The 16,163-nt window shown below is 45.4% G+C and overlaps 1 protein-coding gene across 2 annotated transcripts in view; it reads right to left on the minus strand.

Annotated features, from left to right (window-relative positions):
* Nucleotides 1-16,163, minus strand: part of FAM184B (family with sequence similarity 184 member B) — a 151,068-nt gene that overhangs the window by 23,375 nt on the left and 111,530 nt on the right. For both annotated transcript variants that reach the window (XM_055385464.2, XM_055385463.2), the window contains exons 8-10: nucleotides 10,304-10,401; nucleotides 5,697-5,826; nucleotides 4,096-4,308 (exon numbers count right to left, since the gene is read on the minus strand). In XM_055385464.2, coding sequence (XP_055241439.2) covers nucleotides 4,096-4,308; nucleotides 5,697-5,826; nucleotides 10,304-10,401 — 441 coding nt within the window. The remainder of the gene's footprint in view (nucleotides 1-4,095; nucleotides 4,309-5,696; nucleotides 5,827-10,303; nucleotides 10,402-16,163) is intronic.

The following is a 16,163-nucleotide window of genomic DNA, read 5'->3' on the forward strand; positions in this document are numbered from 1 at the left end:
CAGTTAATATATATCCCCCGGTTTTAGATGAGGAAATGAGAGATGGGCATTGTAGAGATGAATTTGGTTTCCCAGGGTCACACAGAAAAAGATATGGAAATTATTATCCCCCCATCTTTTTAAACTCTTTTTAATATATATATAGAGGGAGAGTCTCACTATGTTACCCAGCTGGTCTCAAACTCCCGAGCTCAAGCAATCCTCCTGCCTCAGCCTCCCGAAGTGTTGAGATTGCAGGCATGAGCCACCACGCCCCGGCACCCGCCCCTGCTGCCATATTTTTCAACAGAGCAGGAAACTGGGGCTAGAAAGGCAGGGAACCTGCCTGCAGAGAGGTGATGGAAGAGGCAGGATTGTGACCCATGAGTGGTGGAGTCCAGGGCCCAAGCCCTTTCCACTCACTCATGCAGTGGGCATTTCACCAAATTTCCTCTGAGATTTCACCAAATGCATGAGGCTCCTGTGAGGGAAGAATTCAACCACCTTTGAGCCCAAGTTGGCCTCCCAAACCCAGCGGGTCATGTGGAAGCTTTCCTCAGCCTGTCTCTGCCACCTGTCACTGGGGATAGCAATAGGGAACTGGTCTCACTCCTCCCAGGGGAAACGCAATCATTCTGTGCCAAATGTCTTTTTCCTTTTCTTTTTTTGAGACAAGGTCTCACTCTGTTGCCCAGCTGGAGTGCAGCGGCGCAATCATGGCTCACCTCAGCCTTGACCTCCCGGGCCCAAGTGATCCTCCCACCTCAGCCTCTTGAGTAGCTGAGACCACAGATGCTCACTACTCCACCTGGCTAATTTTTTTTTGTAGTGCTTAGTTCTCCCTATGTTGCCCAGGCTAACCTCAAACTCCTGGCCTCAAGTGATCCTCCCGCCTTGGCCTCCCAAAGTTCTGGGATTACAGGCGTGAGCCACCATGTCTGATTGCGAGTTTATTTAATAAAACAGAAAAGGCTCATACTTTTCAAATTCTCTGATACCTTCTTCCTCTTTCCCTTGCTGCAAGGCTCAGAGAACACCAACTGGTGACATGTTTATCCCTAGGGAAATGTGGATGGAGAGGCTGAAGCCTGGCTTTGCAAGACGGAGCCAAACTCTCTCACTCTGACCCAGCCTCTCTCCATCCCTGGGGGCAAGCAAAGGTTCAGGTCAGCACTGCCCACTCACTTGCTCAGGAGCCCTTGGCAGTGAGGATCACACAGGGTGCAGCACTCAGGGCTCAGGGCAAATTGGAGACTCATTCCTGGTGAATTTCTCCAGCTGCTATGGGAGGGTTACCCTGCTCTTGTTGTGGCCAGTTTGGGGCCTCCTGAGGGACCTAGTTTCACCCTGTCTCTCCAAAAGTCCTAGATTATGTAAAGTCTCCATTCCCAGTGCTTCCAAATACCTTAGACAACTCCCTCATGGCTTCCACCCACTGATCCCAGCAACCTGTTTGAGGGGCTGCCTTTTCCCGTAGAGGTAAGCTACGTAAGGACACAGAGTGTAGTGATCATCTGGTATCTCTGCAGCTCTGCATGATGGCAGCTTGTGGTAGCTACTCAGTGAATGCCTGCAGAATAGATGAGTGAACAATAAAAGTGAACCTTTTAAAAACCAAGCTGTTACTCAGCCATGCACTGTTCTAAGTACTTTACATGCAGTGTCCCTTTTGATCTTCATAACCATCTCATAAGATGCATACTACCATTTATCATTTTATAAATGAGGAAACTGAGGCACAAAGAAGCTAAATGACCTATCCGAGCTCCCACACTTTGTAAATGGCAGATCCAGGACTTGAACCCAGGCAGCCCATTCCTACTCGCCGACAGAGGAACTGGGGCTTATACCCGATGGGCAGAGTGTCCTTTCACTTTCCTTTGGCCGGGACTCAGACCTCTTGGGTCCAACCCCCTAGAGCCCCTGGAACTCCCGGCCTTAGGTGAATGAAGCCTCCTGCCTCTCTGCCTCATGTGAGAAATTGGGGTCCACAGCATGGAGGAATAAAGCTCAGGGATACACAAAGGTCAATGTCACCCAGCAGTGAATACACCTGGGAATCTCCCCAAGCTGAGCTCTTGCAGACTGTAAGCCAAAGTGAAAAAAGATTTAGAAGGATTGAAGAAATAAGGAAACTGACATCTTTTTTGAATACCTAGTAAGTGCCTGGCAGTCCATGTGCATATTTCCTTTTTTCTTTCTTTTTTTGCTTTGTTTTGAGACGGAGTCTTGCCGTGTTGCCCAGGCTGGAAAGCAATGGTGTGATCTCAGCTCACAGCAACCTCTGCCTCCCGGGTTCAAGCAATTCTCCTGCCTCAGCCTCCTGAGTAGCTGAGACTACAGGCATGCACCATGACACCTGGCTAATTTTTGTATTTTTAGTAGCGATGGGATTTCACCATGTTGGCCAGGCTGGTCTCGAACACCTGGCCTCAAGTGGTCTGTTCATCTTGGCCTCCCAAAGTGCTAGCATTACAGGCGTGAGCCACAATGCTCGACTTTCTTTTTTTTAAAGCTTCTCTTATATTCTTGTCAGGGGAATATGTGCAGATAGTATAAAGAGCCAAATAGTATTAAAAGAAAGGAAAATAAGCAGCCTCCTAGTCCTTTCCTCCTCCCTCTCTGTCTCCTGTCCTCTGAGGGAGCCATTGTCAACTCCTTGTTTCTTGTTGTATTTACCAGCATTAAAAAGACAATGTTTCCAGTCTACTGTATCTTGATTATTTTTGAGACTATGAATTGTCTTCCTACTACAGTAGATCAGCATTTTAGGTCTCACTCACTCTCTTCCATTCCTTTTACATAGTATACAATATATATTTTTAATATATTGAAGTATACTTCATATTTTCCTTATTGAGAATATGTAAATATTATTCACTGTTGAGCTAAATGAATTATTATGATTGAACTTCTGCCTCATGCAGCTTTTTGTTTTTCCTTGCATTAATAAATGCTGCATTTTTTATTTGTTTAGTTTCCTTTGGCTATCTGGCAAAGTCTTCCTACAACTTCTAAATGCTTTGTAAAACACACAGTGCAATTTTCCACATGGCCAAATCTATCAGAGAATCCATCAGTTTTGCTTTCCCCTGGAGACAGCTCTTCCAGAGCCCTCAGTTCCTTGCTGCAGCCTGGACTGAGCTGTTGTCCAGCAGCAAAACCAGACTCCTCAAACCTTCCTTCTTGCTCCTGAATTGAATCCCTGGTATCCCAGCTCTCTTTTATTCTCTCTCCCTTGGTTTGCTCCCTTGTTTTTGTGGGACACCTCTTCAAGGAACTGCTTAAGACGGCAGGAAGGGAACACCCTCTGAGAAAGCCGTGTTTAAGCCAGGCCACAAGGTAGAAGGCGCTGGATGAAACATGCCTGAACCACCCCACCAGATTATCCATAGTTGTTTAACACAGTACAATTTCCCAAACCCTTGGAAAGGTCTTTGTGGCTGAGCTGTTTTTTTTTTTTTTGAGACAGAGTCTTGCTCTGTCACCCAGGATGGAGTGCAATGGCATAGTCTTGGCTCACTGCAACCTCCACCTTCCAGGTTCAAGCAATTTTCCTGCCTCAGCCTCCCAAGTAGCTGGGATTACAGGCACCTGCCATCACGCCGAGCTAATTTTTGTATTTTTAGTAGAGACAGGGTTTCACCGTGTTGGTCAGGCTGGTCTCGGACTGCTGACCTCAGGTGATCCACCCACCTCCACCTCCCAAAGTGCTGGGATTACAGGCATGAGCCACTGCGCCCGGCCTGAGCTGTTCTTTCTCAACTCTGTGCTGCTGTCTTCGTTTTTAGCTGCAGGACTGAGCCTGACTTCCTGGCGTGTTCACGCACGCCACTGCTCTAGTCATGAAAGCAAGTCGTTCTTATGCCACCAAGGTCGCAAGCAGGTGGGGAAACGTAGCACAAGAAGCCCAGTAGACCTAGCCCGTGTGACCTGAGCAAGTTGCAAAATCTCTCTGAGCCTCTTTCTTCATCTGGAAAAAGGGAATACAATAATAACAATCTGGAAAGATGCTCGGGGGATTGGATGTCATGTAGAAAAGGGACGGCTTTGTGCATGGCAGTTCTCACCTAGCAGGTGACCGGCACAGAGTAGACGGCACAGTCATTCCCTCACCTTGAGTTCCTGATGTCTGGCCTTCTCCAGCATGCGCAGGGCTCTCTGGTGGGAAGCCTCGAGCTGGGCTTTCATGGCGTGGTTCTGCTGAGTGGTCTCCTGGAGCTCACGCTGCAGCTTCTCCCTCTCCAGGTCCGAGAGCTGCTTGAGTGCCTGCAGGTCCTCCCTGTAGTTGCTGGTGCACTGCTCCAGAGCCTGCTGCATCTGTGAGACCTGCGCACAAGGCATCCTGCCCTCAGTCTAAGCCCCTTGCCTTTCCTGGGATGTTTTCTTCAAATAAAAGCTTTCTAAATGTTACCTCCATGCAGCTGAGCCTCCTCTGTCTGTAGAGACTCTGAAGGGATGGAAGCTGCAAGCTTTAAGGACCTGGGGGTGGCCAGTCCTTCCAACTAGGGCCACAAATGCCAGGAAGGAGGAAAAGAGGGGTGGGGACACCAACCTTTCAAGAGAAATCGCTAGGGGACTGATGCCTTCCAGGGACCCACATGGCAGCCCCCCTCCTCCCTCAAGTGCTGCTCGAATCTGGCTTCCTCACTAAGGATTCTCCTGATAGCCCCATGTAGTACTACCTCCCCCAACTCCACATCCCCCATCACAGGACAGCCTCCCAGAAACCTCTGCCCTGCTCTAGTTTTCTTTTTCCTGAGCCATCATTACCTTAGAATGAACTACGTGATTTACTGACTTCTTATGTCAACCATTTATTGTCTGTTCCCACCTCCATTGCTAAAATATACATATCATTATATATAAAATATCTTTTTTTTTTTTGAGACAGGGTCTTGCTTTGTTGCCCAGGCTGGAGTGCAGTGGTGTGATCACGACTCATGGCAGCCTCGAACTCCCGAGCTCAAGCGACCCTCCCGCCTCAGCCTGCCAAGTAGCTGGGAGTACAGGCACATGTCACCATGCCCGGTAATTTTGTTTTATTTTTTGTAGAGACAGAGTCTTGCTATGTTGGCCTGGTTGGTCTTGAACTCCTAGGCTCAAGCGTTCCTCCTGCCTCAGCCTCCCAGAGTGCTGGGATTACAGGTGTGAACCACCACACCTGGCCATAAAATGTAAGGTATTTTGTCTGGTTTGTGCATTGATGAATCATCAGTGGCTCATAGTGCTCATTAGCACAATAGGTTTTTTATTTTCTTTTTGAGACAGAGTCTTGCTCTGTCACCCAGGCTGGAGTGCAGTGGTGCAATCTCGGCTCACTATAACCTCTGCCTCCCAGATTCAAGCAATTCTTCTGCCTCAGCCTCCCGAGTAGCTGGGATTACAGGCGCCTGCCACATACCCAGCTAATTTTTGTATTTTTAGTAGAGATGGGGTTTCACCATGTTGGCCAGGCTGGTCTCGAACCCCTGACCTCAAGTGATCTGCCCCCCTCGGCCTCCCAAAGTGCTGAGATTACGGGCGTGAGCCACTGTGCCCGGCTGCAACAGGTTTGGAATGAATGAATAAATAAAACCAAGAATCCCACTTTGCCCTGGTCCTCTAATGCCTTCCCAGCTTGGATATGAATCAGCCCCTGCATGCATTTCCAAGTTTGTAAAAAGGAGGGGGCAGGATCTCAGGAAGGGGGCACATCCCCACCAGGGTTGTCCTACCTGGGCTTGCAATTTGGCCTTCTGGCTTTGCCAGTCCTCCTCTAGACGCTGGATTTCGGATGTTTTCTCCTTCAACAAAGAGCCCAGTGGAGGTTGTGGGTCACTTCCCTCCTTGAGAAGCACTTTGGTCCTTTGAAGATAAGGATGCCACAATCACAAAAGATCCTAGGGCTAGGAATGACACTGCCACTCCAATAACGTGCCAGCCACTGTGCCTGGGAGGAGGAAGCTCCGACAGCAGTTAGTGGGGATTAGAAACATCTTGCATGGCTTTCAAAAAGCAACCTGCCATATAAAGTGTATTATTGCACTTAGGATACAATCGGGAACCACCTGATATCTGTTTAGCAGGAACCGCCTGATAGCTGTTTAGCAGGAACCACCTGATATCTGTTTTAGTGGGTTCTTAATAAATGATGATCAACTGTCAGAATGACTGAGAGCTTAGAGTTACTGATATGAGGTCTTTGGGGGCTCCAAAAAAGAGATCTCTATGGTCTTAATTTTGCAGCTTTTTCTGCATCTATAAAAATGACAACAACACTTCACTTTAATACAGTGTTTTGCACTCGTCAAAGCATGGTCACACATTTTACTGGCATCCCCAAGTACAAATAGGGGGATTATAAATAGGCCTCCACATATGCAACATGAACAAGGAAATGCTAGTTTAAAGCTGCAAAAGTTTCTGCATTCTAGATAAGATGCTGACAAATGTCTTTAGAAGAGACCAGAGCTCCCTTCCTTAATTCGGAACTTTTGAACCAGCTGAGAATTTCAAGTGTGATTGGTTTAGATTGGGATGTGAAGTATTTATCTTGTTTGACAGCGTGAAAGGATGCCACATGGTGGGGTTCTCCAGAGAGATTGCGAGGTGATGAGCAGCATCTCCTTCTCCTGACAAGGACATCAGGCCAGAGCTCCAGAGGTGGGGTTTAGGGTCTCGGGCTGTGAGAAAAGGCCATGAGAAGGGGCACTCTGCTTGGCAGAGGTGAGAAGGCCCAGGCTGGGGGGTTAAGGAAGAGACAGACAATGGGGACCCCGAAAGGAAGGGTCTGATGCTAGAAGCAGCATAGGAAGGTGGCCAAGAGAATGGTGCAAAAGCCAGACTACCCAGCTCCAAATTCCAGCTCTACAACCCACTCAATACGGGAGAGAGTTTAAAGATCTCACTGAGACCTTGGCCTGATCTTCCTCCTCTATAACATAAGGTTAATAATGCTACCTTTTCCATAAGGATTAGTAGAGTCAATATCTATACTTAAAACAGCGTCTGGCGCATAGTAAGAATTACATAAAGAACTAACTACGGGCTGGGTGCGGTGGCTCATGCCTGTAATCCCAGCACTTTGGGAGGCAGAGGCGGGTGGATGACCTGAGGTCAGGAGTTCGAGACCAGCCTGGCCAACATGGTGAAACCCCGTCTCTACTAAAAATACAAAAAATTAGCTTAGTGTGGTGGCGGCCACCTGTAATCCCAGCTACTCAGGAGGCTGAGGCAGGAGAACCGCTTGGACTCAGGAGGCGGAGGTTGCAGTGAGCTGAGATCACACCTATTGCACTCCAGCCTGGGCAATGAGAGTGAAACTCCACCTCAAACAAACAAACAAACAAAACTATACATATTAAAAGAGAGAAGTTTTCTTTCTCTGCATCATTTTGATTATCTTAGTTTATCCTCAAGTCTTTCAAAGGTGTGCAAAACATAGCCACCTTTAAGGAGCAATGAAGCAGGGATACCTGGGTCTGAACTCTGGGTATGAAACCAGCCCAAGGGTTAGGAGGCCAGAGAAACTGGAAGAGCAGCCTCGGGCAAGAGTGACAGGTGGCACCGCCAGGTAAGCACTCCCAGTGAGTCCCAGGAGAGGGGAGGGGGCTGAACTTTCTCTCAGGATAGTGCTCAGTTATTATTATTCTTTTTAATGTTTTAGTCAGTAAAATTTACATATAGTGAAGTGCACAGATCTTAAGTGTACAATTCAGTGAGTTTTGATAAATATATACAACCATGAAACCAACATCTCAATCAAAATAAAGAACATTTTCATTACCCAAAAACTTCCCTTCCAGCCAAAGCTTTGATTTCCATCACCATAGATCACTTTTGCCTGAGCTTAAGCATCATACAAACAGAATCATGTGGGATGCATTCTCTTGTTTCCAGGTTATGTTGCTCCCCATCATGACTTTTGGCCTCATCCATGTCGTTGTGTATGTCAGCAATTCATTCTTTTTGTTGCTGTGTAGTATTCCATTACATGAACACATTGTAGTTTGTTTATCCACTTTTCTACTGATAGACATTTGGATTGTTTACACTTCTGGGCTATTATAAACAAAGCTGCTAGAAATAAACAGCAGCTTTGTTTATAATATATTTTTGTGGATATATATTTTTTTCTTTTTTTTTGAAATGGAGTCTCGTTCTGTCACACAGGCTGGAGGGCAGTGGCACGATCTCGGCTCGCTGCAACCTCCACCTCCCAGGTTCAAGTGATTGTCCCGCCTCAGCCTCCTGGGTGGCTGGGACTACAGGTGTGTGCCACCATGCCCAGCTAATTTTTGTATTTTTAGTAGCGATGAGGTTTCACCATGTTGGCCAGGCTGGTCTTGAACTCCTGTCCTCAGGTGATCCACCGGCCTCGGCCTCCCAAAGTGCTGGGATTACTGGCGTGAGCCACTGTGCCCGGCAATGTTTTTCATTTCTTTTACTTAAATACCTAAAAGTGGAACTGCTGGTAGGTGTGTGCTTAATGTTTCAAGAAACAATCAAATAGTTTTCTAAAGTGATTTACCATTTTAGACCCTCCCAGCAATGTATGAGAGTTTCAATTGCCCTGGATTGTTGCTAACATTTTGTGTTGTCAGACTTCTTAATTTTAGCCATTCCAGTGGGTGGGAAATGGTGTCTCACTGTGATGGTAAGTTGCATTTCCTGATGACTAATGATGTTAACCACATGTCCATGTGCATATGAGCCACTCATATATTTTTGTTTTTCTTTTTTTGGGACAGGGTCTTGCTCTGTTGTCCAGGCTGGAGTACAGTGGTGTGACCATGGCTTGCTGCTGCCTCAACCTTCCAGGCTCAAGCAATCCTCCGACCTCAGCCTCTTGAGTAGCTGGGACTACAGGCATGTGCCACCACGATCAGCTAATTTTTGTATTTTTTTTGTAGAGACAGGGTTTTGCCATGTTGCCCAAGCTGGTCTTGAACTCTTGGGCTCAAGAAGTCCACCTGCCTTGGCCTTCTAAAGTGCTAAGATTACAGACATGAGCCACCATGCCCGGCCTCACATATATCTTTTTTGGGGAAGTGCTTGTTTGAGTATTTTGTCCATTTAAAAAATAGGTTTGCAGCACATGACAAAGATGCCCTCTCTCACTCCTGTTCAACATAGTATTGGAAGTTCTGGCCACAGTAATCAGGCAAGAGAAAGAAATAAAGGGGATCCAAATAGGAAGAAAGGAAGTCAAACTATCCCTATTTGCAGATGACATGATCCTATATCTAGAAAACTCATAGTTTTCTATGCCCAAAAGCTCCTTATGCTGATAAACAACTTCAGCAAAGTCTCAAGATACAAAATTGATGTGCAAAAATCACTAACATTCCTACACACCAGCAACATTCAAGCTGAGAGCCAAATCAGGAACACAATCCCATTCACAACACACACACACACACACAAACTGTAGTTTGTGGCAGAGCAATAACACCTGACCCTCACCCAGGAGTCAAGCTCATGTAAGTCCTGCTGATATGGTTAGGTTTTTTGTCCCCACCCAAATCTCATCTTGAGTTGTAATCCCCATAATCCCCACGTGTTGAGGGTGGGACTTTGTGGGAGGTGATTGGATCATGGGGGCCATTTCCCCCATGCTGTTCTCGTGATAGTGAGTGAGTTTTCGTGAAATCTGATGGTTTTATAAGTGTTTGTCATTTCCTTCTACACACTTTTCTCTCACTTGCCGCCATGTAAGATATGCCTGCTTCCCCTTCTGGCATGATTGTAAGTTTCCTGAGGCCTCCCCAGCCAAGCAGAATTGTGAGTCAATTAAACCTCTTTCCTTTATAAATTACCCAGTCTTGGGGGATTCTTTATAGCGGTGTGGAAACGACCTAATATACCCGCAGAGCCTGATAGAGCCAATCATAAGGGTAGCTCATCTATGAGCTAAATCTTTGATATTTGGGGGTGTTTGTTAGAGCAGCAATAGCTGACTGACATAGGTGGTATAGGTGGGGATTTCCTCAGGATCACAAAGCTTCCTTATATCCCCTAATTAAAGAACACTTGGAAACATAGGGGCAAAGGTTTTGGGCCAGTGCAAATCTGAATCTTGGAAAGGTTTGCTAACTTCTTTGAGCTCCAGGTTCTTAAGCTAAAAAATGGCTTCTCTGGGTTGTTGTAACAATTAAGTAAGATAGTTTATGTGAAGCCCATAGCTGTGCTGAAGACATACAAGATATGCTTGTTGCCTCCCCAAGCATGCTGCAAGGAGCAGTGATAAATACTTGAGGATAGAATGAATGAATGGATGAAGCCTTCCACATCTGAGTCCTCATTCAATGGAGCACTCAGAAGTCTGCATGTCCTCCTGTACCTTTCTTCTTCATCACTGCTGGTTCCTTCTTCAGCTGCTAACTTATCTTGATACTCCTCTCCTCTTGGCGAAGTTTCATCCAGCTTCAAGCATGGATCCTAAGGCAAAAAAAATAAAAAGGCAAGATGAGCTTAAGTACAGCTTCATGATTCGACCTGTGGCTTATTCAAATCAGAGAGCAGAGAAGAGGGAGCCCCCAGCAACCCACTATCGGTGCCCTGCTTGCAGGGGATGCCGAGGCTTGTGATGATGACATAACTAGAACAGTGCCTGGCTTACTATGATTAATGCCAGCCCTGAGCCCTGTATCCTGTTTTTCAGTCTATGAAGCATTTCACACTGCTGACAAAACTAAAGCATAAAGAGGGGAAGTAACCTGGCTAGGGTGCCACCATCAGGGAGGAGTGGAAATGAAATATGCAACCGGACAATAGGACCCTGGGGACTGAACTCTTGACCACTTCCTGGTATGGTTCCATGCATAACCCTGAGAGAGAGGTCCTTGTTTCCTTGTTAAGCCTGCTGCACGGGGCTGTTGTGAGGACCTGAGAACAATGCTGGCTCATGGCTAGTGGTCAGTAAGTGTGAGTGACTGGTGTTACTATTATATCCATTTAAGAGTTTGTAGTCTGCTGTGTCCCATTATGTAGAATCAGAAAACATGGAACTTGCTGAATGACCAGAAATGGGGTATGGGAGAAGAATATGGGAACGATTAGTTAACAATGAGGCTTCTGAATATTTTCTGAGTTGAATTTGCTCATGTTATCATTCTCTCCTTCCCACAGAGATACACAGGTGAAAAAGACCTTGTTATTTTGATTTTTCTATTTGTCATAACCACACTGTCCATGAAAACAGTATAAGACAGGGTAGGAACAGATTTGTCTCACGAAATAGTGATAATTGTAACCTGTGCTTTTCATTAACTAGTTGTATGGCCTTGAGCCAGCTTCTTCCCTTTTTTGGACCTGAGTTTCATCAACTGTGAAACAAAGGGGCTGGCTTATATCTGTAGTGAAACTGTGTTCCAGGGATCCTGGGAGGTGTCTCAGGGGTAGGAAGGGGCAGAGCTGAGGCTGGAGGGTAGGGCCTTGGGCTCCCATCCACCCTTGATCTGGAACAAAACTGCTTTTGTTGCCTTTCCGCATACTGTATTGTCTATAAAAGGCCATCAATGTCAAGACCAATGAAGACCTCCACATTGCCAAATCCAATGGTCGATTCTTGGGTCTGCACTAACGGGGCCTCCCAGCAGAACTGGAAATATTGATGATTCCTTCCTTTATGCAGCCTTCTTTCCTGGGCTTTCTCCTCCCCCCGCCCCCAGTTGCTGCTTCTCAGTCTTCTCTGCTGAAGCCTCCTCCTCTCCTGCTTCTCAAACTACCACATGTGCAGAACCAAACTCTTGGTCTTACTCCTCCAAACAACAAGCATGCACCTGGCTCAGGGCTTTGCACTGGCTGTTCCCTCTTCCCTCTGATATTTGCATTCTTTGCTCCCTCACTTCACTCACTGCAACCAGGAGCTCATCCCTGGCTTAAAGCTTAGGCTCTGCTACCAGACGACCTGTGTTTAAATGCCAGATCTTTTACTTATTAACGATGTGACCTTGGGAAAATTACTTAGGTTTTCATGAGGATTAAATGAGCTGATACAATGTAAAGTCCTTAGAACAGTATTAGGTACCTAAGGAACACTCAACACTCAAGTTTATTCCCTGGAATTCTTTTTTTTTGAGATGGAGTCTCACTCTGTCACCCAGGCTGATGTGCAGTGGCACAATTTCAGCTCACTGCAACCTCTGTCTCCCGAGTTCAAGCAATTCTCCTGTCTCAGTTTCCCAAGTAGTTGAGACTGCAGGTGCATGCCACTGTGCCTGGTTCTTTTTTTTTTTTTTTTTTGGTATTTTTAGTAGAGATGGGGTTTCACCATGTTGCCCAGGCTGGTCTTGAACTCCTGAGCTCAGGTGATCTGCCCACCTCCGCCTCCCAAAGTGCTGGGATTACAGACGCAAGTCACCATGCCTGGACTCCCTGGGATTTTTGTTCCCTGGACACCTTCTCTAAAATCTCACCCCCTCTCACTCTCTTTTCCTCACCTTGCTCTATGTTTTTCTCACAGTACATATCACGGCCTAACGTTGACTTGTCCACTTTTTAATTATCTGTTTACCTCACTGGAAGGTAAGCTCCATGAGGGCAGGGGCTTTGCTCACCTGTTTCCTTGATGCCTAGAACAGTGTGTGGCACATGCGAGTCATTACTAAATGAATAAACACAAATATGTCACGGGCCACTCCAGGTAGCAGGGGGACCACTCTCTCCCATACTTGCCCTACACCCACTTTTTTTGTTGTTTTTTTGTTTTTTGTTTTGTTTTGTTTTATAAGATTTCACTCTGTCACCCAGGGTAGAGTACAGTTGCAAAATCATGGCTCACTGGAGCCTCGACTTCCGAGGCTCAAGTGATCCTCCCACCTCAGCCTCCTGAATAGCTGGGCCTACAGGTATATACCCACCATGCCTGGGTACTTTTTACATTCCCTGTAGGCACAGGGTCTTGCTATGTTGCCTAGGCTGGTCTCAAACTCCTGGGCTCAAGTGATCCTCCTGCCTCAGCCTCCTAAAGTTCTCATATTACAGGTGTAAGCCACAGCACCCACCCTTCCCCCACTTTACATCCCATGGAGAGAAGGGCCTGGGATTGCTGCATTGTCATGAAAATCCCCTGGGCATGTGGCTGGAGGGTGGCGTGTGGAGACAGCCATCACCCAAACTTTGAGTGTTTTCCTGTTCTGCTTTAGAAGCCCTTTGTGCCTTTATGATTCATAAGTTCACGTTCTGTTTAAATCATTTGCATTGCCTCTAAATGTAGCAGAATACCATGTGATGCCCACTTCCAGAGAATCATCATGGAGATGGCACTTGGGAATCCACTGCCCACTGTGCCCAGGAGGACCTGTCCTGGGGCACTCCAAAGTGATGGCCTGAGAGAGAGTAAACATCCGCTCTGCCTCCCGCAGCTTTTCTCCCTAAGCCCTTATCTTCCCCCTGGGGTGGATATGTTCTGAGTTAACTCTGCTAAGCCAGAACTACACTTCCCAGGACTTTCTTCCCTACATACTCTGGACCATGTGACTTTGCATAAAATATAGAAGATGGAAGTGAAGCAGCAGTCATTTCCTTGTTATGCTTGGATGCTTGAATGCAGGGCACCTGGTGCTGTTGCAGCTCTCACATGTCATTGTTGATCTACTCGCTCACCTTATTGGCCAGGGCAGGTGCTGGGCTCTCAGCTCCTTTAGCTCTTGCTGGTTTCTCTTTTAGTTCTCTCTATCCTGGGCTTGTGTGTACAGCTCCTGGGGCAGCAGCCAGGCCTGAAGCTCCTCCCACACCTGCCAGATCCTCCTCAGGGTTCTCCCTATCCCCAGGCAGGTGCATGTCTAGCTCCGTGATGAAGGATGCCTGATTCTCCTACAGGTCACCTGCATTAGCAAAGGTGGAGCCTTGTTGGCTTTAGATACTGACACGGTTCAAGCCCAGCCTTGTGGGCTACAGTTCCTTCTTGATCTTCCTCACTTCACTTCTGTCCTTCTTTCCTTCCAGCGGCCCGCCCTGCTGAATTTAGGCCCAGCACCAGATAAAGAAGCAACAGTTGAATGTAAAGTGTTTAGCTGTCTCCTTCAATTATGCTAGGTCAGTTCCTAAATTTAATCTCATATCCTATATCATTCTTAGTAGCTTGTTTCTGTGATCAAATCCTAATTGATGCACCCTTTAATCTCCAGATCCTACTTATTCTTCAAGGCCCTATTCAACTGTTACTTCCTCATGAAGGCTTCACAATCTTTTTTGTTGCAATTATACCTTCTCATCTTGAAGTTCCCATAGCAATTTTTTTGCTACCACAATTTTCTTTTTGCTATTGTTGTTTTTTGTTTTGTTTTTGAGACGGAGTCTTGCTCTGTCACCCAGGCTGGAGTGCAGTGGTGTGATCTAGGCTCACTGCAACTTCCACCTCCTGTGTTCAAATGAGTCTCCTGCCTCAGCCTCCCAAGTAGCTGGGACTACAGGCATGTGACAACATGCCCGGCTAATTTTTTTTATTTTTTTGAGTAGAGATGGGGTTTTACTGTGTTGGCCAGGCTGGTCTTGAACTCCTGACCTCAAGTGATCCACCTGCCTTGGTCTCCCAAAGTGCTGGGATTACAGGCGTGAGCCACCGTACCCAGCCTTGCTACCACAATTTTCTTACAAATACTTATTGATCACTTACTAATGTGCCAGGCATTGTTCTAGGAACACATGAATAAACAAAAAACAAAAGTTTTTCTGCCTTGTACTGTTATAGGAGCATTTTCTTTCTCCCTTCCTAAACATAAGTGAATGTAAAAGTAATCCCAGATATAGTTTTTAAAATGTTATAAACCCTACAGCCAGGCACTGAGAACCTGCTGCACAGCTATTTTTCATAGCCTGAGTCTTCCCTCTTTACTCTATGTAACTAGAAACTAAAGTTGAGCTGTTTGACATGAACTGGTCACAGGGCCCAGTGAAGTTGGTTCATTGTTGAGTATTTTCAAACATGTTGTGACTAAGCAGATTATAACCTACATGTGAACCAGAGGCTAAAAGGTCCTCCTGTGCCTCCTAGTTTCAGGTATTTTGGGCATAAAAAAAATCTCAGAGATCTTTAATTCCCACAAAGCCCAGCAGCAAATATCATAGTCCAGAAGCAAAATAGCTTTGTGAGTTACCTGCCATAAATTCAGGTTCTGTATAAACCTGGGGAAATTGCATGGTGAACATGGAAGAAAAATAGATAATCAGATGAGCATATGTACTATTACAATATAAATACATAAATGATGTATGATTAATTAGGTCCAGGTCTCAAAAGGAAAATTCAAGGTTACAAAGAAATTTTGTTCAATAGAAAGCACAAAATATGTTGGCAAAACAATTCTAATGAGACCAGTAGCTAGGACAAATGTGAACTGGCTAAGTTCTACATGGAGAGCTCTTCTGATAAAATTGTTCACTGAAATGCTATAATAATGAAGCTATAGCCCTCTAAAGACAGAGCCTGAAAACATAAGGCAAAATGTGCATATCTGTAGTGAGAAATGGGAAAATATATAATGGGAGATTTTAATATACATCTCCCAGAAACTGATGGATTAAGCAGACAAAATGAGCTAGGATGAGGAAGATTCAAACAAGATCAGCAAGCTAAACCTAATAGCTAAAAAAAACACCAATACCTACTAACATTTATGTGAGGTCATATAGTGAATATATCCCAGAGCCAGGATTCAAATATACATGTTTTACTACCACATCAAGAATATATGCTTTTTTCCCTATCTATAGGAACTATTTAAAATTGACCCTGAATTGGTCTACAAAGCAAATCTCAACCCAGTTCAAAGTGCTCACATTTTACAGACTGTGCTATCTGATGACATTGCAAGAACATTAGAAAGCAATAAGAAGGTAGGTTTAAAAGAATCAGATAAACTTTAAAACTCTGGGACACAGATAAGACATACACTTAGAGGGAAATTTATAGCTTTAAATGTATTCATTAGTATTTAAATGTATTCATTAGAAAACATTCAAGAATTTAGAAAATGAACAAAAGAATAAATCCAAAGCAAGTGGAAGAAAAAAGAAATAAAAGACAAAACAAATGAAATAGAAAAAACACATCTTACCAACACATCTAAAAGCTGGCTTTTGAAAAGATACATCAAACTTCTGGCAAGCCTGATCAGGGAAAAGGGGAGAAAAAACTTAAAGCAACATGAATAATGGACAAGGATCTCATGACAGTTATTAGAGATTAAAAAGAATTC

Source organism: Gorilla gorilla, chromosome 3 (assembly GCF_029281585.2).
Source record: "Gorilla gorilla gorilla isolate KB3781 chromosome 3, NHGRI_mGorGor1-v2.1_pri, whole genome shotgun sequence".
NCBI classification, from domain to species: domain Eukaryota; kingdom Metazoa; phylum Chordata; class Mammalia; order Primates; family Hominidae; genus Gorilla; species Gorilla gorilla.